Raw genomic sequence first — 27,069 nt, 5'->3', positions numbered from 1 at the left:
TTGCCAAAACGGGGGTGCTCCCATGACCCGAGGGTGGTTCAATTGACACAAAAATTTGGGTTTTTATATATTGGCCCTAGATGAACAATTCCTCCAAATTTTGTTCAAATCCGTGAAGGTCGATTTCAAGTTTGCATCTTTTTTTGATCACTTCGCGTGGAATGACCCATATATATATATATATATATATATATATATATATATATATATATATATATATATATATATATATATATATATATATATATATATATATATATATATATTATATATATATATATATATATATATATATATATATATATATATATATATATATATACTATTTATATATATATGTATATATATATATATATATATTATATATATATATATATATATATATATATATATATATATATATATATATATATATATATATATATATATATATATATATATATATATATATATATATATATATATATATATATATATATATATATATATATATATATATATAGAGAGAGAGAGAGAGAGAGAGAGAGAAAAAAAAGAAAGAAGAAATTACAAAATTCGTGACTGAGGTCCTGAAATCATAAACATAAATCACACAACTCGTGACAAAAATATCAAAATCGTCGCTAAGATCCTGAAATCATGAACATAAATAACATGAATCCCAACTCGTGACTCAAATATCACAGCATGAACAGAAAATACGAAAACCAATGTTCCTGCAATCATGGACATAAATCACATTACTCCTGATTGAAATATTCAAAATCGTGACTAGGATCCTGAGATTATGAACATGATTCACTTTACTTATGAAGTATCACGATAAAGTGAATAGAAATTACGAAAATCGTGACTAAGACCGTGAAATCATTAACATAGATTCCGCTACTCTAACATAAGAATCCTGAAATCATCAAAATCGGCTATGTATTCCCAAATTATGAACAAGACTCATAACAAAAACTAAACATATCCAGCGAACAACAGTAACCCAACCAAACATTCAAGTGTAACGCCATGTATATAGTCGAAGTGAACTAGTTTTGTAGAAACACAGATAGTTTCATGGATACGAGGTCTAGTATTCGTAATTTTAGAAACTGTCACGGTTTTCGTGAACCGTCCACGAAATAGCGATAATTTTTTCATGAATTTATGAACGAATTTTTTCCGTGTAGGCACAACTTCAGCGGATACTCTAGCTCTTTTTATTTTGTGTTAATCGTTCATGTTTTTTTCCAATGATGCTTTTTCTTGCTTACTATGAAACCTTCTCGGTATATCTGACCTGCTCAGGTCTGCTGCAAATATCGTCACCTGTTGAGACAGGAACCGATCCGGAGGTGTCGACCATAATGATTTACATCTCTTTACAACCACCTTCCCAGGATTTCTTATCCTTCTTTTCCTATTCATTTGATAGCTGCTGCTGAGAATTTCTCGGCGGCGGTATTTCTGCCGATACCGATAACCATTTTCGCGAGTCATTTAGCTGTCAGTCACTCCGACGGAGAGATCATCGGCTGTAAAATTTCTGCAGATAAAGATATCTCGATTTTCTTTGACATCATGCTTTATCTTTAGATCCCGTTGCTAGCACGCTGACCGACCTTTGCTGTGTAACTGATCTACTCACAACTAGTGCTAATATCGAAACAAGCCGAAATGTGAACCGGCCCAGATATGCCGACCAACATAACTTACATTCCTTTCCAGTCACCTTTGTGGAGTTTCATCCTTGGTTTTTTCAACGACTTGTTTCAAGAGGGATCGAACTCGAATGACACGGCTCACTGTATAATTTCATCCCTGAACAGGAAGTTAATAAATTTTTAAAAGTAATTCAAAACCCTCATGGGAGGGGTTTGAACCCCTAAAACCTTCCCCTTTTTTACCTAATGATTGCCGCGAAATTAAGGTTGTAAGTATTCTCAAACCTGGCAGGAATCCGTCTTTAGTTGATAGTAGAGTCCTATTATCTTACTCTCTTGTATACGTAAATTACTAGAAAGAATTATTCTAAATCGTCTTGAAATATGGGCAGAACGAGAACAAATTTTATCAAATTCTCAATACGGTTTTAGAAAAGGAAGAAGTACTAGTGATAGTACTGCCCTTTTAGCATCCCAAATTCAACTTTGTATCTATGAAACTATCTGTGTTTCTACAAAGCTAGTTCACTTCGACTATATACATGGCGTTACACTTGAATGTTTGGTTGGGTTACTGTTGTTCGCTGGATATGTTTAGTTTTTGTTATGAGTAGGGTTCGCAGTACCGACCCTTTTTGGCGAGAACCGGTACTACGGTACTGAAGCCCTCAGTACCGGTAAAGTACCGGTACTCGAACATTTTTTTTTTAAATTCGAAAAAAGCTTCAAACTGAAATTGATTGCTCAAACTGATGATCTTATTCCCAGATGATTGATTTTTGCTGATCAAAAACATGTTTATTGTTTTTAATTGCTTCGGAATGGCAAGACTCATTTCACAGAAGATATTTTTCGTATAGGGCACCTTCTTTTATTTCGAAATCTAGGCCACTTTGAAATCAATAACGTTTGCCTACTATTCTCTAACGCATATCCAGGCTCTTTGCTTTCCTGTAATCTGTGGAGTTTTGCTGAATTTTCCGATCACCAATAATTACAAATCGCCCCTTTTGAAGCAGTTCAGCAAGTCTAAAACTGTTAGCTACTAAATCGCTGTTCGTTCTATTGTAGATAAAGGTTTAAGAGCAAACCAAATACAGACATGACTTAGACCATAGTCTTATTACGCGCCACCCAGTGAATAATGGAAACCAATCAGAATGTCGCCAATAAAACTTTAACTTCTAGAATTATTATGATGATGGCCCCACCTCATTCCCACACAAAGGTGTTATCTCAACGATTTATCTAGAAGACAAATTAATATAATTAAACGTTATCTTGCAGACCGATATTTTGAAACAGATCCCCCTGCAGAGTTAACATATTTGTCATAAAAAATTGTATAGTACCGAAAATACCGGTACTGGGCTTTTGCTCAGTACCGGTATTACGGTACCAAAAATGGGTCGGTATTCCCGGGATTTTCGGTACCGGTATTACCGGTACCACAACCCTAGTTATGAGTCTTGTTCATAATTTGGGAATACATAGCCGATTTTGATGATTTCAGGATTCTTATGTTAGAGTAGCGGAATCTATGTTAATGATTTCAGGGTCTTAGTCACGATTTTCGTAATTTCTATTCACTTTATCGTGATATTTCATAAGTAAAGTGAATCATGTTCATAGTCTCAGGATCCTAGTCACGATTTTGAATATTTCAATCACGAGTAATGTGATTTATGTCCATGATTGCAGGAACATTGGTTTTCATATTTTCTGTTCATGTTGTGATATTTGAGTCACGAGTTGGGATTCATGTTTATTTATGTTCATGATTTCAGGATCTTAGCGACGATTTTTGATATTTTTGTCACGAGTTGTGTGATTTATGTTTATGATTTCAGGATCTCAGTCACGAATTTTGTAATTTCTTCTTTCTTTCTTACCTTGATATTTTGTTATAGTACTTTCGAATTTGACACGTGAAGTAATGTGACACGATTTCAGTTTCATCGTGTTATTCGTAATTTCGTCTTATCGCGATCTGGTATTTTTCGGTTACTGTCGGAGTATCGTGACAAGGTGAACTGGACCATAAAAGTGTTCGCGGGATCTTATTCTGTAAACTATATTACGAACACGATTTGCACTGTTTCGTTTTCTATCCAGACATCACACTGAACCGCATCGAATGAATAACGATAATGGTCCCAATAATTTTTATATCTACAGCTCGTACCTATTCTTGGTAGCTGAAAGCTGGATATTTTATGAAAAAGTGCACGGAACAAGAATGATTCCACGACTACTACTCCACATTTTGAGAAATTAGCTCACATGAAAATTTCATTACCATGTTCCATGAAATTGTATATGATCAGGGCTATCTTCATGCAAAATAGATCGTTAATCATGTACTAGAAATCATGAACCAGTTCACGAATACATGAATAATATGTAATGAACTTGGGAACTATTTCACGAGCACGGATATTGGATCGTGACTAATATATTAGGAATCACGAACCTGTTTACGATTACATATATGATGTTTGATGGCTTCGTGAACTATTTCACAAGCACGAATGGTAACTTGTGACTACTATACTAGATAAAATGAACCAGTTCACGACATGAATAACATTTTATAATTTTGTGATTTATTTCACGGGTACGCATGTGACCATGCGTGTCTATTATACTAGAAATCATGAACGAGTTCACGAGTACATGAATAATATTTCATGATTTTGGAAACTATTTCAGGAGCACGAATGGTAAGTCGTGTTTAATATATAATCATGAATTATTTCACGAGGATAGAAGGGATTCATGAATAAAATTCCGAGTATCGTGAAATAGAGCACGAGAAAATATCCACAATGTTTTGATTTTGCGAACTATCTATGAATAACATCATGAGTCAACTGAGAGTAATGATCATAAAGTTGTGAACTATTTCACGTACATAAAATCGTGTTGGTAATGACAAGGAAACCGTGATTAAATTTCACAACACAAAAACTAATATTTCCACTAATAAAAGCCTTATGAGGGCGTTACTGAAGCGAAATTGAATTAATAATTATAAAATATTATAAAACACATGATTTTTGTTCATAGTCCTGTTTTCGTAACGAAAAAATGTGAATATTCTAGAATTCATGGTACTCTATGCAAGATTTTAGGAACAATGTTTTTCAGTGTAACAGTAGCCCCGGATGGATGAGGATGGCAAGATACAAGAGGTTTAAGTTTAGTCAGTAAGATTAACTACTTCAAACCAATCAGACACTACCACCAACCAATTCTATTCCTTCTTGATAATAAACATTTACCCAATTTGTTGAGCTGAGTCGATTGGTACACAATACTCGGCCTTCCAGGTCTCATAAAAATCTTCAAAGTTTAACCTTTCTTTTATGAGAATCGTAGAAAAATCAAAACCCTCCCCATGCGCATTTTCTGCGCACGGGCCCGTAAAATATTTTGTGTTATAAAAATATTAAATAAATTTACTACATGAATTTTTCCATCATCAGGTAAATTAGAAAGTACAATAAATTTTATTTTATCTAAACCAGGAGAACTATTATTACTGTTAGATAAAGCGTAGTTGAATTCGTGCAACGAAATTGGCGAGCCTAAATGTGGAAACGGACTAGAAAATAGTTGAGTGAATATTTTTGTATTAGAAGGAACATAATCAGGACAATTTTTTTATGCAAATAGCTCCACCCAATTTTCTGAATATTCTGAGTTAGAAGATGTAGAAAAAGTACAATTACGTAGTCTCTTAGCAGTCAACCATAGAGTGGACATTGAAGAATTTTTATCAAGATTTTGAACGATATTTCGTCAATAATTACGTTTTTTAAATTTAATTGCACGTGTAAACATAGCTTCCATTTTACGATAGATTAAATAGTCATTAATTAAACCGGATGATTTAAATTGTCTAAACGCTATTGATTTCGAATTTAAAAGAGACGAACATTCAGAATTCCACCAAAACGTTGGAGATTTTCTATTAATATTAGAATTTGAATGGCGTTTGGTTTGAGCTTGTAATAAATTTTGAAATAAAATATCACAAAATAATTTGTAATTATTAAGAAGATCAATCAAAATTCTCTAATGAAGATAAAACTAAATTAGAGAATTTTGACCAATCAATATTTTTTGTCGAACATGATGTACTCAACAGAGTGATTAAAATTAGATGTATATTGATAATTTAACATTATTGGTAAATGGTCACTACCGTTTAAGTCATCAATAGTTTTCCAAGAACAATACAAATGCATGGTCCGGGAACATGAGGAAATATCAATTGCAGAATTTCTAGCTGGGGGAATAGCTATTCTGGTTGGAGAACCATTATTTAAAACTGATAAATATAATTCATCAATAATATCTAAAAGGATGAGACCTCTGCTATCTTCCCTGTCACAACCCCAAGAAAAACTATGAGCATTTAAATCCCCTAGTATGAAATATGGTTCCGGAACAGCGCAAGGTATATTTTTAAATTCAGAAGATGAGAAACTGTTGTTTGGGGGAATATAAATTGATAGAATAGAAAATTTGGAATTATTTATTTTAATTGTAATTCCAACGCATACAATCGAATTAGAAAAAAAGAGTTCAAGAGAATAATATTCAATATTATGACGAATGCCAATCATAACACCACCAAAAGCTAAATTTCTATCTTTTCTTATAATATTGAATGAAGGAATATGAAATTTTTTTGAATGAATTAACCAAGTTTCACAAATACAAAAAATATCTACATTGTTATTAAAAATTGATGATTTCAAATGATCAATTTTGGGAATTATACTTCTACAATTCCATTGAAGAAAGTTCAAATTATTATTATTTTTTTGTGAAGTCATTATTAATTCGAAAATAATTGTACAATGAGAGGCAAAAAGGAGGATATCTTACTGAAAAGTGATGTAATCAGAGGAACGAGATTGATTAATAATTTTTTTCCAAAAATCGTTACACCCTAATAAATCAATTATCTTTTCTAAAATGTCATGTATCAAAGATTTAGAATCATTAGAATCAGAAAGATTATTCTCGGAATTATTTTTTTTGAAAACCAGGAATATCACTAGATAGTGAAGGTTTAAGTGAAGGGAATTCTTTTGGATTAAAAATGATTGAATTTGAAGGAATCATTTTTTTTTTTGGTTCGCTATGAATATTGCTTCTTTTAAATTTAATAGGAGGACGATAACTGCAGCGAGGTAGAGAACACTAGTTTACAAGAAAAATGAAGCTTCAAGAAAAAGTATTTTTAGACTAATTTTGGGTCACTGAACAGGAAAACAATATTCATTTTTTTGTTCAAAGAAGCGTTTTTTTGATTTTATTAAAAAAAAACTCGTTTTTGAGCACTTTTTGTAGTTTTTAGTCAATCATTCCATTAATTTAGTCAATATGCAAGTTGAAAGGTGCCGAGATGCCCTTTCCAAAAACATATAATATGTGTCGATCATATGTAAAATTTTTAGTGCTGCAAGCGACTAAATTTAAAAAAAGTGCATTTTTGATCATTTTTAAAGGTTACTCGTTTTTAAATGATTTTTTTTACCGAAAAACAATTTTTTTCGGACCTTTTAGAATCTAAGACGACAAATAATATGTTTACGTTAATTTTAAGCCTAATATCATTTACATCGGATGGAAAATGAAATGTTGATGCTATGGCACATTGAGCGAAATGGAAATTTTATGATTTTAGCGGACCCTGCACCGGTGCGGCGGTTTAGAGGGTGTAGCACTGGTCTCATAAGCCAGTCGTCAAATATTTGAGTCCCTATCGGGAAGGAGTCTCAGTGGGATCGTAGCCACGTAACATTCTGTGAACTGAAAATCTGCTGTGAAGCCTGTTGAAGCAGAAGGCTAAAATTCCTTTAATTCGTAAAATATGTACTCACCACAGACAAATCAAAACTTTTCCAACGATATTTCCACATTTTAAAAAGAGCATTTAGCTGTACAATGAAATATCCAAAACCATTCAAATGCCGCAGGATAGATGGATGCAAGCTCGAGAAGACAGTACCCAACACAAACAATAACTATCAAGTTCAGAAGATAATTTCAGCCGAAAAATAAAAAGTTACAATTTGTTATATACTTGACCTGTGGATTTCTTTAAGTGTAATGAAGAACTGCCGGGATCAAATTAAGTTTATCACGTTACTGGTAATGAGACCAGCTCTTTATTAATCTCTGCTTTTATATAAAGTTTTGTAAAGCTGTGTGCTCTCTCATGCTGAGAGATACTTTCTGAAAGGGTTTGGATTAACTGTTCGAAACGGTACATTACAATTCTTTCCCCTTTCGTTTCAGGTCACAGGTATTATTTTGAATGAACCATTCTACAAAAATTTTTAAAACATTCGAGAGTATACAATATAATCTTAGTTCAAGCACGTATACAAAAAAATCTGTTTTGAACATTTCGATAATTTCTTCAATAACTCTTCTGTAGTCATTTTATTATGACAACGTTTTTGCTTTCTTCGATCGCGATCTACTCCGCGTGATGACTGGACTTCGCGAGCGCCGCTGAATTGGTTTTAGACGTTTTCGTTCGGTTGTAGCTGAATCTGCCAAAACTGGCAAATTTTCTTCTGAGCAAGATGATTCCCTCGGACGTTTAATTCGTTGCATTGATACACTTATCATTGTTGTCTTATTTTTCCTTTGCATCAGTTTAAGTTGACTCCTGTGTGCGGTGGTCGTTGATCTGCCAAAGGAAACACAAAAAACATTTGTCGAAATTCTTTTTACGAAAGTTGCCTCAATCCATTTTTCAATTTCATTCTTGTTGGGATTTTTATATAGTATTTTATCACCCGAGGTTAAATTGGAAAATGGATCTGGCGGAGGCGCATTGCATTCAGTAACAGTAACCGCCAGTTCACCCGAATGTTTGTCCCGTGGGTTGGCTAAATAATTTTTATAGCTACTTTTGGGATGTAATAAATCTAATAGAATTTTAGGTTTATAGCTTAAAACTTTTTCAGAAGGTAAACTATCGTTCAAAGAAGTATAAGTATTGCGGTAATTAACTAGAAAGTAAGTAATTTGATCTTCGATTGGTAAAGATCTCGTCTGAGGGTCCAAGATGATTTTTTTTAAAAACGTCTTTAACCGCCCGCACCATTCGTTCTGTTTGGCCGTTGCTTCTAGGGTTGTAAGGTGGACTTTTCAAAACAACAATTCCTTGTCTTTCCATAAATGAGACAAAAGCTATCGAATTGAACGGAGGGCCCCCATCTGTGACAAGGACGTCAGGAAGGCCGAATCTAGAGAATATAATTGTAAATTTCCTAATAACTTTGCTCGCATCCGTACCGTAAAGCATTAGCTCTATTTCAAGCCGCTTAGAATAGCTATCCACCACTAGTAAAAAACATTTCTGATCAAAATAGAAAAAATCAGCATGTAATCTGCTGAATGGGCGTGTTGTTGGTATCCATGACAAAAAGCAACTTTCTGTTGGAGTTGGAGTTATTTTCATACACGATTGACATTGCTTGACAAACTGTTCTATATCTGCGTTGATTCCTAGCCAAAAGGAACACCGTCTAGCCATCTGCTTCATCTTCACAATGCCACCATGGTTGGCATGCAAGAGATTCAGAATGTGACTACGCATGGAAAATGGAATGAATACCCTATCTTGATATAGCAAACATCCATTCGATTCTTCTAAATAGTCCTTTAGAGAATGAATGGTTTGCCATGATTTGTCAAGTCTTTGTGGCCAACCGTTTTTTAAAAATTGCTTGATTTTTGAAAGCAGTTGATCTTTCTCGGTCTCTCTAGCTATTGATATATAATCTAACGGAACGTCATTGAAAAAATTGATACTTTTAATTTCTCCGGTGTCTAAACTTTTTGGAACTTGCTGACTCAGTGGAAAACGAGAGCAAAAGTCGGCGTTTCCCATCTGAGATGCTGGTCTGTATTGGATATCGAACTGGTATATGGATAACTCCATTACATATCGTTGAAGTCCCTTTTTCAAAGAAATCGTGAAAATGCTTCTTTGAAAAAAATAGACTTGGTTTTCGTATTTAGCGATCCAAAATTAACTGAGGAAACACCTTTCTTCTTAGCTTATCGCGATTACCTTCAAATTGTTAAAATCTGTCACATTAGATTCTGAAAATATGAAAAATTATTTTTCTGTAATAAAAAATAGAGCAAAAACAAAAAAGCGGAAGCAAATGAAAAACATTTTTTTTTAAACACGAACTTCTTTGAAAGAGAAATAGAGTATTATTTTCGTATTCAGCGACCCAAAATTAATCTAGAAAACACTTTTTCTCGTAACTTCATTTGTCTTGTAAACTAGTGTAATCTTATTTAAGACCAAAACTGCCGTTCTACGCATAATTGTCCCATGTATATAGGGAATCCCATGGAACACGGGACAGATATGCTTTTAACGGCAGAAAAGAGATGTGTGAAAAACAGAGCAATTTTCACTCGGTGCCTAATAACATCACCAGTTTTTGTCGGATTTTCGTGATCTTAGGCTTAAAATTTACGTGAGAAGTTTGTCTGTCACATAAGCTTTTAAAAGATTTTTTTTTGCTGATTTATTTTTATATGAAAAATTATCTAATAATTAGTAATTTTACCAAACACTACTTTCTTTGGCTTTGGTTGCTCTTAACCCTAGATTGTTGATATTTTATCGTAAAATGTTATACATTCGAATGGTGAGTCGTTTGTGTTAATCGGAAGATTTGTTCCTGAGATATTGACCAAAAACTGCAAAAAGTGCTCAAAAACACCTTTTTAAAAAATCAAAAAAACGGTTCTTTGAAAAAGAAAATGGATATGATTTTCGTGCTCAGCGACCCAAAATTGACTTAGAAAACACCTTTTTGCCTTTCTCATATAAAGAAAGGCTATGCAATCACTGTAAAAATAGACTTTTAACGGAGGGCCGAGTGTCATACACCATTCGATTCAGTTCGTCGAGATCGGCAAATGTCTGTGTGTCTGTATGTATGTGTGTGTGTATGTGTGTGTGTCATTTAAACTCACACAATTTTCTCAGAGATGGCTGAACCGATTTTCGCAAACTTAGTTTCATCTGAAAGGTATAACGCTCCCATAAGCTGCTATTGAATTTTAAGTTGATCCGACTTCCGGTTCCGGAGTTACGGGTTGAAGAGTGCGGTCACACAGCAAATTCCCATATAAACTGGCACCACCATGATGTTCAAATGATGTAAAACATATTAATATTGATGTAACATTACTCTAGTTTGCGGGTCTAGATCACTAATGATCAATCAAAGCAGCTTTGACCACATTGGCCACCTATGACGGTTCATGATGCCCCCGGGGAACCCGCCAAGTTCCTAAACCAATATCACACCCATTCCCCAACGAATTCTCTACCGATTTTTACAATATGCTATATTTCACCCTAAGGAGGAAAATTTGGTAAAAACCAAAATTTCTCACTAGGGTGAAAATTTTGTTGGTAAAAACCAGTCTTTGTACAGGAGGGCACAAATCCTTATTTCATACTATGTTGCGTTTCGGCTTCGCCTCATCAGAAACCGACACTAACTCATTGTCGGAATAGATTAGCGCCGGCTTGACGCAAATCCCTTAAAACTAAAACACACTATGTGTTTCAATCGAACGACTGATCAAACGTGATGTCCCGTTCGAGCAGAAGTTCTGTTTATGCCGATGAGACACAGTGAAGCCGAAACTTGTCTTGGCTTAGCAGGCCTATGCGAAAGCACTATGCTATATTTCACCCTAAGGACTTGATTTCAAATGAAAGATACAGTAATACCATTGACTGCTGCTGAATTTCATTCGGTTCTGACTCTTGCTTCCGGAGTTACAGGGGTGTTAGTGAGGATACACTGGAATTTCCTATATAAATCGGTACAATCGTAATACCTCAGAGGCTAAAAACTATTGAAACGGTCACCAAATTACTTCTAATCGCAGATCTAGATAACTGATTGCCAATCAAACATTCTTTGAATATATTGTCCACTATCGACGATTCCGGAAGTCCGGAATTCCGGGCATATTCTACAATTAAAGTCACATCGGTTCTTCGGTGATGACTGAACCGATTTTCTCAAACCAAGTCTCAAATGGAAGGCAAAATATGCAGTTGAATATTGCGTAGCCATACCTCCCCCCCCCCCGCCTTGCCCTTACACCTAACTCCTGCATCGCTCCCCTCCCCTTGGACCACCCTCATGCCCGCATTTCCTTCATTCACCCCATATACCGAAATAAGATGAAGGATTTCTGATGCATCCTCCATTCCCACTCTACTAACCCCCCATTCCCTCCACTTTCAAACCCATTCCACCAACATTTCAAAATATAATCACATGAAGATAACATTGAGCTCATGCTGATTAAGCTAATTAAATATTATTCTTTTGCCTTTCTCATATAGAAAGGTTATGCAATTGCTCCAAAAACCGACGTTTTAACCGAGGCCCGTAGGGCCGAGTCTCATATAACATTCGACTCAGTTCGCCGAGATCGCAAAATATCTGTGTGTATGTATGTATGTTACCTACCTATTAATGCCTCTTCGGAACAAGAAATAGCTGTAACGGAGTCTATGGTTGCAGGCGGTCTGTACCAGATCTGCTCATTGACGAATGTGAGAGGGGAGGATCCTCGATCTTGTATTCGTAAACAACACGGATATCGTAGAGCTGCTTGAACCTCCGACTGCTATTCTCAAAGTCGATCCTCACCACAAACCGTTTGTCCTGCGGCTAGATGTACGTACCAACACTGGAGATGATTCATTTCATTCGATTGACGAGCTTGATTTTGACTTTAAGCGTTGCAACTTTGACGAAATCTCCGCACTGATTGCCACAGTCGACTGGACCGACTTAATGTGTTGTAATGAGCTTGACGAAGTAGTCGCGCTGTTTTATGGCAAAGTATATGACATACTCCGCCTAAAGGTTCCACCGAAACGAGTCAACAGGAGGGTGGATTTCAAATTTCCATGGTGGAACGTTGAGATTCGCCGTTTACGTAATGCACTGCGAAAACAACGCAAGCGTTATTTCCGCCATAAATCAGACGAAAACAAAGTTACTCTTCGACGGATAGAACTGCAATACGAAACGGCCCGGAATTCCGCTTTTCGTGAGTATTTGAATCATGTGTAAAATAGCCTTCGCGATCACCCCGCAACATTTTGGAAATTCGTTAGCAGCAGAAAACGATCTGGTAGTACTCCCACTGACGTTTTCCTTGGAAACGCAAGGAAAACGCAATCTCCAGCTGATACCGTAAATTTGTTTGCTGATTTCTTTCGCGGAGTGTTTAGAAGCGACTATACCGTCCCCTCGGAAGAGTATTTGGAAACATTACCATCGTACAACATAAATCTCCCCCGTCCTACTGTAAGCCGAGCTGACGTCTTGAAGGCTCTGACTGCTGTTGATTTGTCGAAAGGGCCTGGCCCCGATCATCTCTCGCCCCAATTTATAAAAAGCTGCGCCCACGTGCTGTCTCTTCCGGTGTGCATCATTTTCAATCGCTCTCTCGCTGAAGGCATTTTTCCTATCGCCTGGAAAGAAGCTGCTATCGTTCCCATTCACAAGGCTGGAAATATTCACAACGTCGAAAATGACAGAGGTATCTCATTATTAAACTGTCTCTCCAAAGTTCTCGAAAAGCTGGTCTACAACGTCACGTATGCAGCTGCATCCCACATTATCTCGGAGTATCAACACGGGTTTATCACAAAACGATCAACAACTTCTAACCTGATAGCTTACACTTCTAAGTTGTTTCCCTCCGTCGAGAAGCGTCATCAGGTGGACGCAATTTACGTCGATTTCTCAAAAGCTTTCGACAAAGTACCGCACAACATCGCAATCTTGAAATTAAAGCGTTTGGGATTTCCCACCTGGCTGATTAACTGGTTGCACTCGTATCTTTCCGATCGCTCGGCATTCGTGAGTATAAAAAACACGCGCTCAAGCACATTCAGAACACCCACAGGTGTCCCGCAAGGCAGTCATCTGGGCACGCTTATTTTTATTCTGTTTATTAACGATATCTGTAGTCGGATCAAGTCTGGGAAATTGATATACGCGGACGATCTCAAAATCTTCCGAACTATCGCTTCTGCACTTGAGTGCTTCAAGAAGATATCTGTACTATTCAAGAATGGTGCACGCTTAACGGAATGGAAGTCAACGTTAATAAATACAAAGTAATCAATTTTGGACGCTTGCTTACTCCAGGACGTAATGAATACAGCCTAAATGGTAGAACAATTGGAAGCGTCGACTCGATCCGTGACTTAGGAGTGCTCTTCGACAGGAAGTTGACCTTTTCCGACCATATCACCGCGACAACTGCAAGGCTTTTGGAATGCTGAGCTTCTTAAAGCGGAACACGGCGGACTTCGATGATTTCTACGCACTAAAAGCACTTCACTGTGCCCTGATCAGAAGTGTTCTGGAGTATGCTGTGCAGGTGTGGGCACCATACCATTTAACCAGATTTAACGAAGCTTCTTCAGTGTATGATTTTAACGTTTTTAAGCATAGATATAAGATATTAATAAGAAATAGGGCAGCTGACCCAATAGTTGCGATAGCAGGTATATTTGTGATAGTGATGAAAATTGGTTGTTTTTGATCATTTAAATAACGTTAAGGGAAAAATATCAGTTTACAAATTTCATATTTCTAATATTACGTAGAATACTACAAGAATTTGTACTGTAATAGTATCACAGAGAATAGACATATAAGCTAGAACAAATTTTCTCGAAAAACCTGTGTAAACATTTAAATGAAAATACGTTGAGAATCACCATCGTATACAGGTTTGCATGCGTGAGTCACCATTGTATCCAAGTTTGCATACAAGTCCCGTATAGCAACTGCTGGCCTATCGAAGCGCCGACCAGTGGTAAGTTGCTACTTGCTGTTGTCATTTCAAAGCGACAGTTTAATTTCTTACACAAGTTGAAAACTTTACTTGTATGTCAGTTCTCAGTGATAGTATCAAATATCTGCATAAAATGATTTTTCTTTGCGGACTACATAACGACGGTAGCGCGCTAACCATTTCGCTAGCAGGAGTAGTTTTTTTTCTATGCATATAACTAAGTGAAAACTAAACTGATCGTGTATATTTTACATATACTTTCTACTAAGAAGTTAAACCGTACTTTCCAATATCAAACGTTATTGTTTTGACTATTCTTTCGCATAAAAACGTGTATTACAACTATTGGGCCAGGGTAACCTAACATGTCGGTATAGTTGTAATAGTAAAGCCAGTTGTTTTTAAGTCCATAACTAAGTGAAAACATAACCACCATGCATATTTTTACATATGCATTCTAATACTAAGTTAATCTGTACTTTCAATATCAAAAGGTATAGTTTTGGCTATTTTTTCGCATAAAACGTGTATTACAACTATTGGGCCAATACGGTCTGCCGTGTCGGTATAGTTGTAATAGTTATAGCTTTATTTTTCTAATTGCAAAGCTAAGTAAAAACAAAACGCAACATGAATATTTTTACATATGCATAAAAATAAGTTAAACTGCAGTTTCCAGTATCAAACAAATAGCTTTGGCTATTTGTTCTCATAGAAACGTATAGCACGACTATTGGGTCAAATCAGCCTGCCATGTTGGTATAGTTGTGTTACCTGTTGCATTAGTTGTACTCCCATTTCCGTTCATATCAAAATGGTACGGATAGATGTTTTCTTTTTTTGTTTCCACTGCTGCTCACATACTCTTATTTTGGTTCACTTTTGAATCGCCTGCTCTCTCAGTCCAGCTACCACTGATATGAGAGTTGTGTTTCTTTCTATTCTCTACATACATAGTTTGGGAATATGTAACATCTTTTTTCCATTCAAAAGATTGGGGTAGTTTTAACGAGGTTGACAACTTCAAAGTGACAATACATTACGAAAATTACGATCAATGGAAAAATAGAAATAAGTACACAAGTAGTCAGTTGTTAAATTGATTATTCGTAATTGTCCTCGTTTATTATTTTTACTCTTTATGATTCTTAACCAACAACATAAAAACACATTTAACTTCTAAAAACCAAAAATCAAATTTGTTACAATTGTTTCAGAAATCTGTTATTCATCGTTACGGGACCATATGATACTTTGACATCCAAACGGCAACCCACGGCCCTACGAAAACCTGTTCAGGAATGTCCGTTTCGGGGTCAAATCATGAATTTTGATACCCAAATTTACAAATGGTATTACAATACTTGATCATTCCTCCGAAACATCCGAAATCCCGGCAACCAGATGAATTCGTCCGGTTCATTTTCACAGAGTCTAAAAGTAGATGGGTTCCTGAATCCAAAACAGCTAAAAGAGTCAAAATGGGTTAGAAAATGCCGCAGTTATGAGCATTTCAGTTTTTGGGAACCCGGGTGTCCATGTCGGCTGTTACTGGGTAAAAAAATCTAGAAGCCCTTGCTCAGTCCTCCGTTTTCCACATCATCAATTTTATTCCCCAAAACGCTAAGCTTGGGGATGTTCTAAGATGTCACTAAATACCAATCCCCAGCTTGGAGAAGAACACTGGAATTTCATGGATTGAAATATGAAAAGATGCCCGGGTATCCTGTCGAACACAATACTGTAAAACAAAAAAACTGAAAATACAGTAATAATTGTTTATACAATTTATACTATTATACTATTAGAATTCGATAATGTTTAATGTTCGAATCATTATATTCGTTAAAATGGTACGAAAAACCCATGTGGATGAGCGAAAACAAATATTACAACTATAGGAACATAGGCTTCCAACTATAGAAACACTATCACAACTATTGGGTCTTACACAGCGTTTCCTTTTTTTTTAACAATTTGGCAAAAAGTAGACGTTTAACTTACATGTATGGTATTTTTTAAGCTGTAGAATTGAAAAATCTTTCAAATAAATACAAATGCATAGTGTATATAAGTAAATTTGAGTTAGTTTACTTTTAAAATTACTTAGGCGTTGGCATAGTTCATCCACTATTGGGTCATCTCCCCTATATAGTTTTAAAATGTGTCTGTACGATGTATACCGAAGATAAGGGAATAAATAAAAATAAAAAATTCACAAATACTATCCCAGCACTGGAACATGCTTCCGGAAATCCAGATTCCCGGGAACCGAATGAAGTAACCAAATTCATTTTTACCTAGTCTAAAGGTGGATGAGTTCCCGAATCCAAAACACTCAAAAGTAACAAAATCGGTTAGAAATTACCTTAGTTATTGGCATTTCAGTTTTGTGGGTACCCGGGTACCCACGTCGGCCTGTTACGTAGTAAAAAATTCAAGAGCCCCTCCTCGCTCCCCCTCTTACTATATCAACAATATTATTAACCCAAAAGCTTGGCTTAGTGAAGTTCTAAGATGTCACAATGTTTCAATTTCCAGCTATGGATAAAACATGGGAATATCATTAATTGAAACCTAAAAAGGTACCCGAGTACCGCGTCGGACACATAACGGTTAAGCGCGCTCCTAAGTCGAGTTATCAACGAAATAGTGTGACATCCTGACTAATGAGATGAATAAGGGCTGGTCTACCCTATATGATACCAGATAAGACAAAAAAGTCACTAACCGGCATTCAAATGACCCTAGTAGTTCTCACCTATCACCAAAATAACAGCCCTGTAATCGAGCAACCAATGCCAGTCCAACTGGGTTCACAGCGCATTGGGTACGCTTCTTCTGACACCATTGTGTGGAAAAATTAGGAAACATTCAAAAGGTGTTTTAAAATATATTCATTCTCGTCGTGCAGAGATTGGCGTGAATGTTATGCTGTCAGCACCACCATGCGGGCAAATTTTCATTTTCATAACGAGACACGAAAGCCTTTGAAGTGCTGTATAACTTCGCAGAACATCAGATTGTACTATCTCTATCCAATGTATAGATAGGCGTATTACCTTGAATTAATTTTGTTCACTGGCGTGCCACCACGTGGTAGAATTTTGCATTTTTCAAATGATAAAAGGAAGTATTTTTTGTTACTCTACAACTTTTTAGAACATCATATTGCTCCATCACTTATCGTTACACAGATAAAAGTATTCCCTTTAAATTGCTTGACTCACTACCGCAACCATGCGGAGAAATCCCGAAACCTTCAAGTGGAAACAAAAAGTCCTTTTATTCCTTTACTTTGTGGAACATCATAACTTTCTATCTCTCACCGTTTCAGAGATATATGAGCTCTTCCTGCCTTTGCTCCGCCTTTACACGTTTTTCACATACATGAGATAAGCGGTTATCTTTAACTATTGGTTGGATTGTCATGCAGTCTTCGACAAACTTGTTCCACATATCTTCAAAAGTTTAACTCCTTCCTAGGTCCGTGTTCGGATGTTTACAGCGACCTCTAGCGGCGATTTTGTGAACTGCGAGTGTTTCCCCATAGATTTTGGCCAAAAATCCCATACAAACTTTAAGCTCTTTGGGGGAGTGGTTAGGGTTAACCGATTTCGCTCAAATTTGGACAGTGTCATTTTTTCATGATTTGGAACGACGCTAGGGGATGTAGGTTGCGAGATTTTTTTCATATAAATCATTGTCACCCTAATATACGCTCATGCAAAAAATACAGCGAATTTCATAGGAATATCGTATAATTTTTAGTCAAAAGTCACGTATGTAAATCATAAGATTATCTTATGAAACGGCATTTATTTTGTTAAATCGGTTTGCTATGATTTCATGTTCCATGAGGTTTCTTTGAATTATCATAAGACAATATTATACATTTCTCTTATGTTTATGAGAATCATAAGATGCTCGTATGAAATTCGTACGACTGGCTTATGCAATAACTTATAAAATGTTAAGGTAATCATAAAAGTCGTATGTTTTTCATATTAATCTTATGAAAACATAGTTTTGTTACTTTTCTATTTATCATAAGATAAATCTTATGAATTTAGCTATGCGTTTTGCCTTAGTGTACATAATCGACTTGAACGGGAGCGGGTCATTTGGCATTAGGTCATTTGGCATAATGGACATTTGGCATAACGATTATTTGGTATAATGGTCATTTGGCCTAATTTGGAGAATTGATCACACTGAAGGTCATTTGGTATAATAGTTCATTCATATGTAAGTTAATTCAACAAATCATCGTTTGAAAAAGATGACGAAATCCACAAATGATAAAGTAAATAATTCGGAAGAACAGCTCATGATATAAAGAAAGATAATAAGGATAATTTTAATAATTGTAACATTGTATGGGAAACCAAAACTCATTGGCAGTCATAATAATAATAGACAAAACAAAACATACTTCGGGTGGATCTCAGTTCTACACTATACTTTACTAAAATGTATGTCATAGCAATGAATCCATAATTGCAAAAATGAACAAGCACAAAAAATTTCAAAAATGAAGCTCAAAAGACCTGCTCATATTTAAAAGAAGGCAAAATCAGTTACAAAATGTTAAAAATTCACTAGAAATATAATGAATATTAGGTAATAGATAACAACATATTATTATTATTGCTTAGTGCAGCTTTAACTTTATGGGTCATTCACCCGATAAACTACACATTCGTATGTTATGCCAAATGACTTTCAGTGAGATTACTTAGCAAAACGATGCCAAATGTCCGTTATGCCAAATGACCTTATGCCAAATGATCTTATGTCAAATGACTTTATGCCAATTGACCCAGACCCGACTTGGGCAGATTTTTACTAACACATTTCGACAAAAAAACAGCAAATGTTGAAATTTGTAGGTAAATTGCCGGTACTCGCATATCAGTCCCATATGAAAAATCACTATGTTGAGAAAAAAATCGATTCAATATTTTTGATAATTTTTTTGCTTTACGGCTACGAAGAATTACAAATCCCGGTATTGTTGCACAAACTAGTTAAATTACTACGTAAATATTTCTGTATTACATATGTTTACGCGCGTGGTCACTAAGTCTTTATGTTTTTTCGGAAGCATCATTTGAACGAATAGCACTGCACGGTTTTAACGATAAACTAAACTATTTTATTTAGAGATAGTGAAACGCGCCATAAAAACCGACTGGTTTCGTGAATTGTATATAGTGGACTGTTTATAGTACAATGTAGTTGCTGCTTTTATTGCTAAGATACATTTTTAGAAGAACAAATGAGATTTGGCGGTAAATTCAGTACAATACAGTAGTAAATGTATGCAGTATTCAGCTCGAGTTGTAAACGAATAGCTTCCTATTGGTAATACTGCTCGGAACTTCTATCTGCGTTTATCATTGCGTTACTATGGTAGTAAAGTGAAACCCTGTTGAAGCGAACTTGTTAATCTACTCTTGACTGGCCTAAACATACCGCCCGCTTTGAAAGACTGACCTTAGAAAGGTCTTTCAAATAGTAGATCATAAACTGACCTGTGATTTAGATTAGAAATAGAACTGCTGACGTACACTGGTAATGTTGTTGTTATCATCTAACCAAGTAGTTATATGTAGAAAGTACTGACTGCCGTCTCCCTATAACAAACGACCTACAGATCCTGACTATGTAGTTCTCGTCTGCTAGTTCTAGGGCTGATTCTGGTAGCTGCTGCGAGTTTCCTTTTGTTCCACTCGATTGTGGCTTTGGTAGATGATTCCCTCCGATGACCTCCTCCACCCCTCGATGCGATGATCCGATTGACCATATAGTTTGCTGATGGATAGTGAACCATTGCCATGTTATAGTTTCGATCTGTTGGTGAACCTGTGAGGGGATGTGGATAAATCTCTGATGCATTTAAAGTGAGATGAATACTTAACTTAGAGTTATGTTGGGGTGGCAGTTGTGATCTTAACCAAACTGCTCCACCCCCAATTGCCTTGTTGCTGGAACCTGGAAGCCACTTCTGATGTGTGGCTGCATCTGCAGACAAATAATCTGCCAATTTCAACCAACTCTCGACGTATTCCGTTGTATGCTCTATGACCGCCTTCACATTACTGCGTGAAGGGTTGTCTCCTATGATTAGGCAGACCCTTGTAATCTCTCTTACGAGCATCCAAAAGAGATTCATTTGCTTGTGCAAATTCGAATGCAGCACCATCCGCCGTATGCGATAGTGCCGTTTCCACTCAAGGTGAATGGATTGAGATGGACTCCAACGTGATGGAGTAAATGCTAAGACCTAATCAGTATAGGACTGATACGTCGAGCAGTGCGTTGAAGCAGTATAGGATGCCCCGATATCAATCAGGACTGGTTGAGCTGGTTGTAGTTATATCCCTTGGTTCAATGGCCGGTGGTAACCGAGCGGACGAGATGGAGGAGTGGAGTGGTATCAATCCTGTCTGAGTTGCATTGTTGCTGCTGCTGAGCTGGTTCTTCCGCTGCTCTGATATTATTCAGCGGCCTATGCCACCAACAGGTTCTGTTTGGACGAAAAAATCGAAGCGCTGCCTCTTCTGATTGATCTGCAACCTTGACTGCAAACGTTTGACGGCGGCTTTCGAATGCTTTTTATCGCGACTGATGTTATTGGTTCTTCTGATGTGTTTACTATGATTGCTGTCGATTGATACATGTGGCTGTTGTGATGTCCTTGCTGTACTACCATGATTGCGAGAAGGCTCCCATGGCTGAGACCAGTGGATTGTGTAACCTTCCGAATGATTCCGGCGGACTGTACCCCGGACTGAACTCCAACGATCCTCTTCGTTGGAATTATCACCAAATTGATTTGATGATCCGTAGTACACGATGATGATATTGGGAGTGCATTTTATAGTTTACTGGATCTCAATCCAGCTCCGATGCCTTGCATATGCAACGGACTGCAGTGGCTCTGTCAGCCGTGATGGTTCAACGTTGAACCGTGTTGGATAGCTCTCAATCCAACCCAACGAAAATGCACCCGAAGTATGTGAGGACTAATACCACCACCGATTGGTAATACCAGCACAAAAACAGGAACATGCTAACCAGCAAATACATATTGAAGACCGCATCGTGATGTCAGCAATGATTAAACGCTGATATAGTTGTCTAGGACTGCCATCTGACTCGTTCGAAAACAGCATGAGGATTGCGTCGATTGTTTACATCAGCACTGGAAAGAATTTGGCGAAATGTCTCGTCGAAGATTAAGCACACGTCGTCTCATCATTATTGGTTGTTGTTTGAGGGATGAGCAATTTGTTAATTAAGGGAACGCATAACAGCATCGGAAATTTATTACAAATTCATTAGAGAGAACTTTTGAAATAATTATAGAATTTTTTTGAAACTGCACTTGGCTTGTAGTTCAATGGTAGCGTCCTTCGCTAATGGGATTCCAAGTGCGTAACATCGTTGATTAACAAAGGGCGGCATGTAGAGAAGTATGGTGCTTGCCCCGGCAGTGCATACAACAACTAACCTTCTGGCATTCTGCTGTTGGGTGACGATGGCTGAAGCAATTCTTGCAAAGTCGTTTCGCTACGATGTATTTTATTTGCTCCACTGAAGTCATCTTCTCATACTTACGGCATCTGTAGAGAAAGTGACGTTCTCCACACAGATGGCAACAAGGTGGTTTAATTTTATTAGTTAGAGTAGTCGAAACTGCGCATTGGTTTGGTCCTCCAGTTATAGTTATGCTGTTTTAGGTTCAGGGCGTGATGCAGAATGCAATGATTTCCCGACGATGTCACGATGCTTGTGGATTGGCACTGGTGTAACGATGTGCGTGTTCTGCTCAGTATCACTATTGTGTTTAATCTGCTCTGATTCGCTCACATTTTCCGATTTGGAATCAACTGATCTGTCTCCGGTAGTGGTTGGTTGGTCCTGTGCAATTGACTCTTCCACATTACACCTCAGGGCTGGTTCTTTGCAACCTGTATTCAGTTCATCCGCTGTTGCAACCGAATCAGCACTACCGCTGTTGTTTGATTGCGATTCGTCTTGGTCAATCTCACGCACTACCACTTTTTCTGCTCGAATCCGTCGCAAAACTTCCAACATTGCACCTTCTACCTCTCCGATTGCTGCCTGACGTGCAAAAAGGCCAAGCTTGCCCTCATTGCACAGCTCGATCATTTCCAGATTCCATTGCTCGAGAATGGTATATGTTGCATTTAGCCAGATTACCGCGCACAGTTGGGTCGGTTCCATTCTTTGGACGACTTCATGAACCGCACTCGCAGAGTAAATAATATTCATTATTTTGCTCATTTTAACGTGAACCTGGCGACCGAAAAATATTCGCGAAACGAGAACAAACCGCGTGTTAAAAACAATTGTGAATTTGGTTCCTTCTTCTGTGTTGGTTTGACAGTTCTACGGCTGTCGAATGATAGGTTTTCTATGCCGTAGGTAGTCCAGCGCGCATTTGTATGTAACGCAACACGGCAAATTGAAATTGAGCAGTTAAAGGTTTCTGCACACCTAGTAGAACTATTTTCATTTCAGTATTGTCACATTTATCGACGTCGAAACAAAATGGCGTCTTACGTAGTCACTATTGCTCGGTAGTAGAATACTGCTCATTAATATTTCGTATAATAGTGTCCGCGATTTTAACATTTTCGATACTAATAAATCCACATAGTTTCCGTTGAATATCACAGTGTACCGCACAATACTTTAGCGTTACTTTATTGTTCATAATCAGCTCATTCGACACGTTATTTTCAGAACAGAATGCGATTAAATATTTCTGAATTTCGTGATGCTGCCGATGCCGCGGATCGTGATCCGGTTCGAAGGACCAAAATGTTTACGCGCGTGATCACCAAGTCTTTATGTTTTTTCGGAAGCATCATTTGAACGAATAGCACTGCACGGTTTTAACGATAAACTAAACTATTTTATTTAGAGATAGTGAAACACGCCATAAACACCGACTGGTTTCGTGAATTGTATATAGTGGACTGTGTATAGTACAATGTAGTTGCTGCTTTTACAGCTAAGATACATTTTTAGAAGAACAAATGAGATTTGGCGGTAAATTCAGTACAATACAGTAGTAAATGTATGCAGTATTCAGCTCGAGTTGTAAACGAATAGCTTCCTATTGGTAACACTGCTCGGAACTTCTATCTGCGTTTATCATTGCGTTACTATGGTAGTAAAGTGAAACCCTGTTGAAGCGAACTTGTTAATCTACTCTTGACTGGCCTAAACAACATATATAAATTAAAATTTTTGTTCTTTTGGTGAAAAGCGCTGAAAAAAGTTATGTGGGACTCATATGCCAGTACTTCTCTCAATAAAGGTAAATGTACTCGCATATCAGTCCCACCTAATAGACCTTTCTCGTCAAAAAATTTTATATGATAGGATGCTTCCTTTTTTATCCCCAATTCGTTACTGCTGATTGCCGCGATGATTTGGTACCTCTAACTATTGAAAAAATCAAAAATAGTGCAAGCTGCTCATTTAACCCTATATTCTGAATACCTGTCTTGCCTTGTTTCCCCGTATTTTTACACCATTTGGATGAATTTCCTGTGGGGAATACTAAAAGGATGCCAGATCTGCAGATTTTGCATTTTCACTGCAGATGTTTTGCAGATTACAAATATTTAGCAGAATAAAGCCAATGCCAGCCAATTTATACACAAGCCTTCAACATTTTTGATCATTTAAAATATATACATTAGAGTGACAGAAAAAAATGACCCCCATCGGTCCACCCCTGAGTCGATTCCTAGGCCCACCAGGAGTGCCTGCTCCAAATTTGAGCCAAATCGAACAAGTCTAGCTACCGGACCAACGTGCTTGAAGTTTGTATGGGATTTTTCGACAATTTACATGGAGAAAACCCACTTGCTCACATTTTCGCCGCTAGGTGCCACTGTACACATCAGATTATCACCAAAAGTGAAACTTAAGAATATAATTTTATTATCTACAACTTTGTTGAAGACTGCAAAGCGATCCGACTCCAATAGGAAAAGTTATTAAACTTTTAACGAAGTGATGTCTGAGTCAGTTTTGCATGGGGCCTAGCAGTGCATGATAGTGTATCAGTACTAGGTTCTAACAAACTAAACATTTTTATGGAATAATGGTTAGATTTAGCTGAATAGTATGTTCGGAAGAATTGTAGTACATAATACGAGTTATGTTTTGGTTAGAAAATTGTAGTTCCACATCTGACCGCATAGATGGCGCCAACACTAACTTTTCAACGAAGAGAGATAGAAATTAGGTGTCTTCTACAAAGTTGTAGAACAAGAATATTACAGTAATTCTTCCGAACATCTTGATATTCTATCTCTCTCCGCTGAAAAGTTAGTGTTGGCGCCATCTATGCGGTCACAGATTGAACTAAAATTTTCTAACCAAAACATAACTCGTGTTATGTACTGCAATTCTTCCGAACATACTATTCAGCTAAATCTAACCATTAATCCACAAAAATGTTTAGTTTGTTAGAACCTAGTACTGATACACTATCATGCACTGCTAGGCCCCATGCAAAACTGACTCAGACATCACTTCGTTAAAAGTTTAATAACTTTTCCTATTGGAGTCGGATCGCTTTGCAGTCTTCAACAAAGTTGTAGATAATAAAATTATTTTCTTAATTTTCACTTTTGGTGATAATCTGATGTATACAGTGTCACCTATCGGCGAAAATGTGAGCAAGAGGGTTTTCTCCATGTAAATTGTCGAAAAATCCCATACAAACTTCAAGCACGTTAGTCCGGTAGCTAGACTTGTCCGATTTGCTTCAAATTTGGAGCAAGTACTCCTGGTGGGACTAGGAATCGACTCAGGGATGGGCCGATTGAGTTTTCAAAAATTCATTATTTTTCTGGGCAGTCTAATATACATATTACATTTCTATGTCAAATTTATTGAAGATTTTTGTAGCAATCTGCAGACTTTTATATTTTCACTGCAGGCTATTGTTTAAATAGACCTGGCATCACTGATGCTGAAATGATTCATTCATATACCTGTCAAAAACATAGAGCATTGCATGAAAATGTATAACCTCACTTTTCTGACAGTTCAGTGTGCTTGTTTACCTAAGACTTGTTACATGGACTTTTAAAATTTACATTACTTGAATACTTTCGATGCTCTTTGAAAGACTATCAACTCAAGAGGCATGAGGATTGGAACAATGGGAACCTGGTGCCACATTATGCAACCAATTCGAATCGACCTTTTCACACAATACAATAAACCTTTCGTTTCGAGATGCGTAATATCACCCCTGGTTCATACATTGACCAATCGGCGCTGGATGCAAAACCCGGTGGCATATGCTGAATCGTAAGATCAAGCATTGGGCTATAAAACGATTGCTTTCTGGATGATGGATAAGGATTTGTACACATTTGTTTGTTTGCTCGTGGGTTAAGTCCTAACAAGATGATCCGATTTATTACTCATTTTTTGAAGTTTACCTGAATTTTATAGGTAACGAATTCGGTCGATGATAAGTTGTTGAAATGATCGTTCAATGCCCATACCGAAAAACGTTTCCATTGGTCAGAATGCCTACCAGCGCATGATAGCTGCAAACATGAGGACAACAAGGTTATCGCTTTCGAATGGAACAATTATTTATTATTCGTGTTCAAGTTCCATTACAGCAAAAGTTTCGTCGATTGACGATTATCGCATTGTCGTTGATTTAGCCGGCAAATGCAAAACAGTGCTCGGCACTGACGATAAGGAGTAAGAAGGATTTGATAGGAGTGATAAGAATGCAGAGCATTACACATTCTGGAAGAATATCAGGGAGGAGAAATTATATGTAAATTTATATTATATCCCGAGTTGCCATCATTTTTGCACCGCAATAAAGCTTTCTGCAACTTGTGTCTTGTTCAAATTGGCAGGAAATAACTAGGCAGCGAATGATAAATTGCATAGTCAATTTATTTACTTTTTCGGAAGGATAAGTAATTAGTATGTTGTGAATATGTATGTGTCACCGGTGCCGTGTGTTATGGTGGTACCGGACGTAACCGTTGGTCAGCAAACCGTCCTTGTAGTACTGGTCATAGATGCGACGTTTTTTCTCATCTGATAGCACATGTTTCGGAGATCTGTCTTAACGCTCTCTACTTAGCGCAGGATACGCGAAACCGCTGCTAGCTTTCGAAAAAAAATTCCTAGCTGCTGCTACTCTATCAGTCTTTCTCTCGACTGAGGACTACAATTTCGGTCGACTAAATTGTGCTATGAAAATTGTACTTCCTGGAATTTCACCTAACGAGATCAATTCATTGTGAGGAATTTCACTGCGTTCCAATATATCTTGCCTCTGTAGGTGATGATGTGTGTGTATTCACTTCGGCAGCCAGGTCTTATGTTTTGGGTAATTTTGCTATCTTATTCTGCTGAATAAATCATCTGGCTAAAGCCTCTAAGTTATACTATGGCCACTTTAAAAACG

The 27,069-nt window shown here is 36.9% G+C and overlaps 1 protein-coding gene across 1 annotated transcript in view; it reads right to left on the bottom strand.

Annotated features, from left to right (window-relative positions):
• Window positions 1–7,803: 7,803 nt before the first annotated feature.
• Window positions 7,804–27,069, bottom strand: part of LOC131682828 (heterogeneous nuclear ribonucleoprotein U-like) — a 324,249-nt gene continuing 304,983 nt past the window's right edge. Inside the window, exon 12 of the mRNA XM_058964599.1 lies at window positions 7,804–8,370. Within this exon, the coding sequence (XP_058820582.1) occupies window positions 8,338–8,370 (33 nt within the window). The 3' untranslated portion in view covers window positions 7,804–8,337. The remainder of the gene's footprint in view (window positions 8,371–27,069) is intronic.

Source organism: Topomyia yanbarensis, chromosome 2, assembly GCF_030247195.1.
Source record: "Topomyia yanbarensis strain Yona2022 chromosome 2, ASM3024719v1, whole genome shotgun sequence".
NCBI lineage: Eukaryota > Metazoa > Arthropoda > Insecta > Diptera > Culicidae > Topomyia > Topomyia yanbarensis.
The sequence above is the reverse complement of the archived record's forward strand: the minus strand, read 5'-3'. Positions and strand labels throughout refer to the sequence as shown.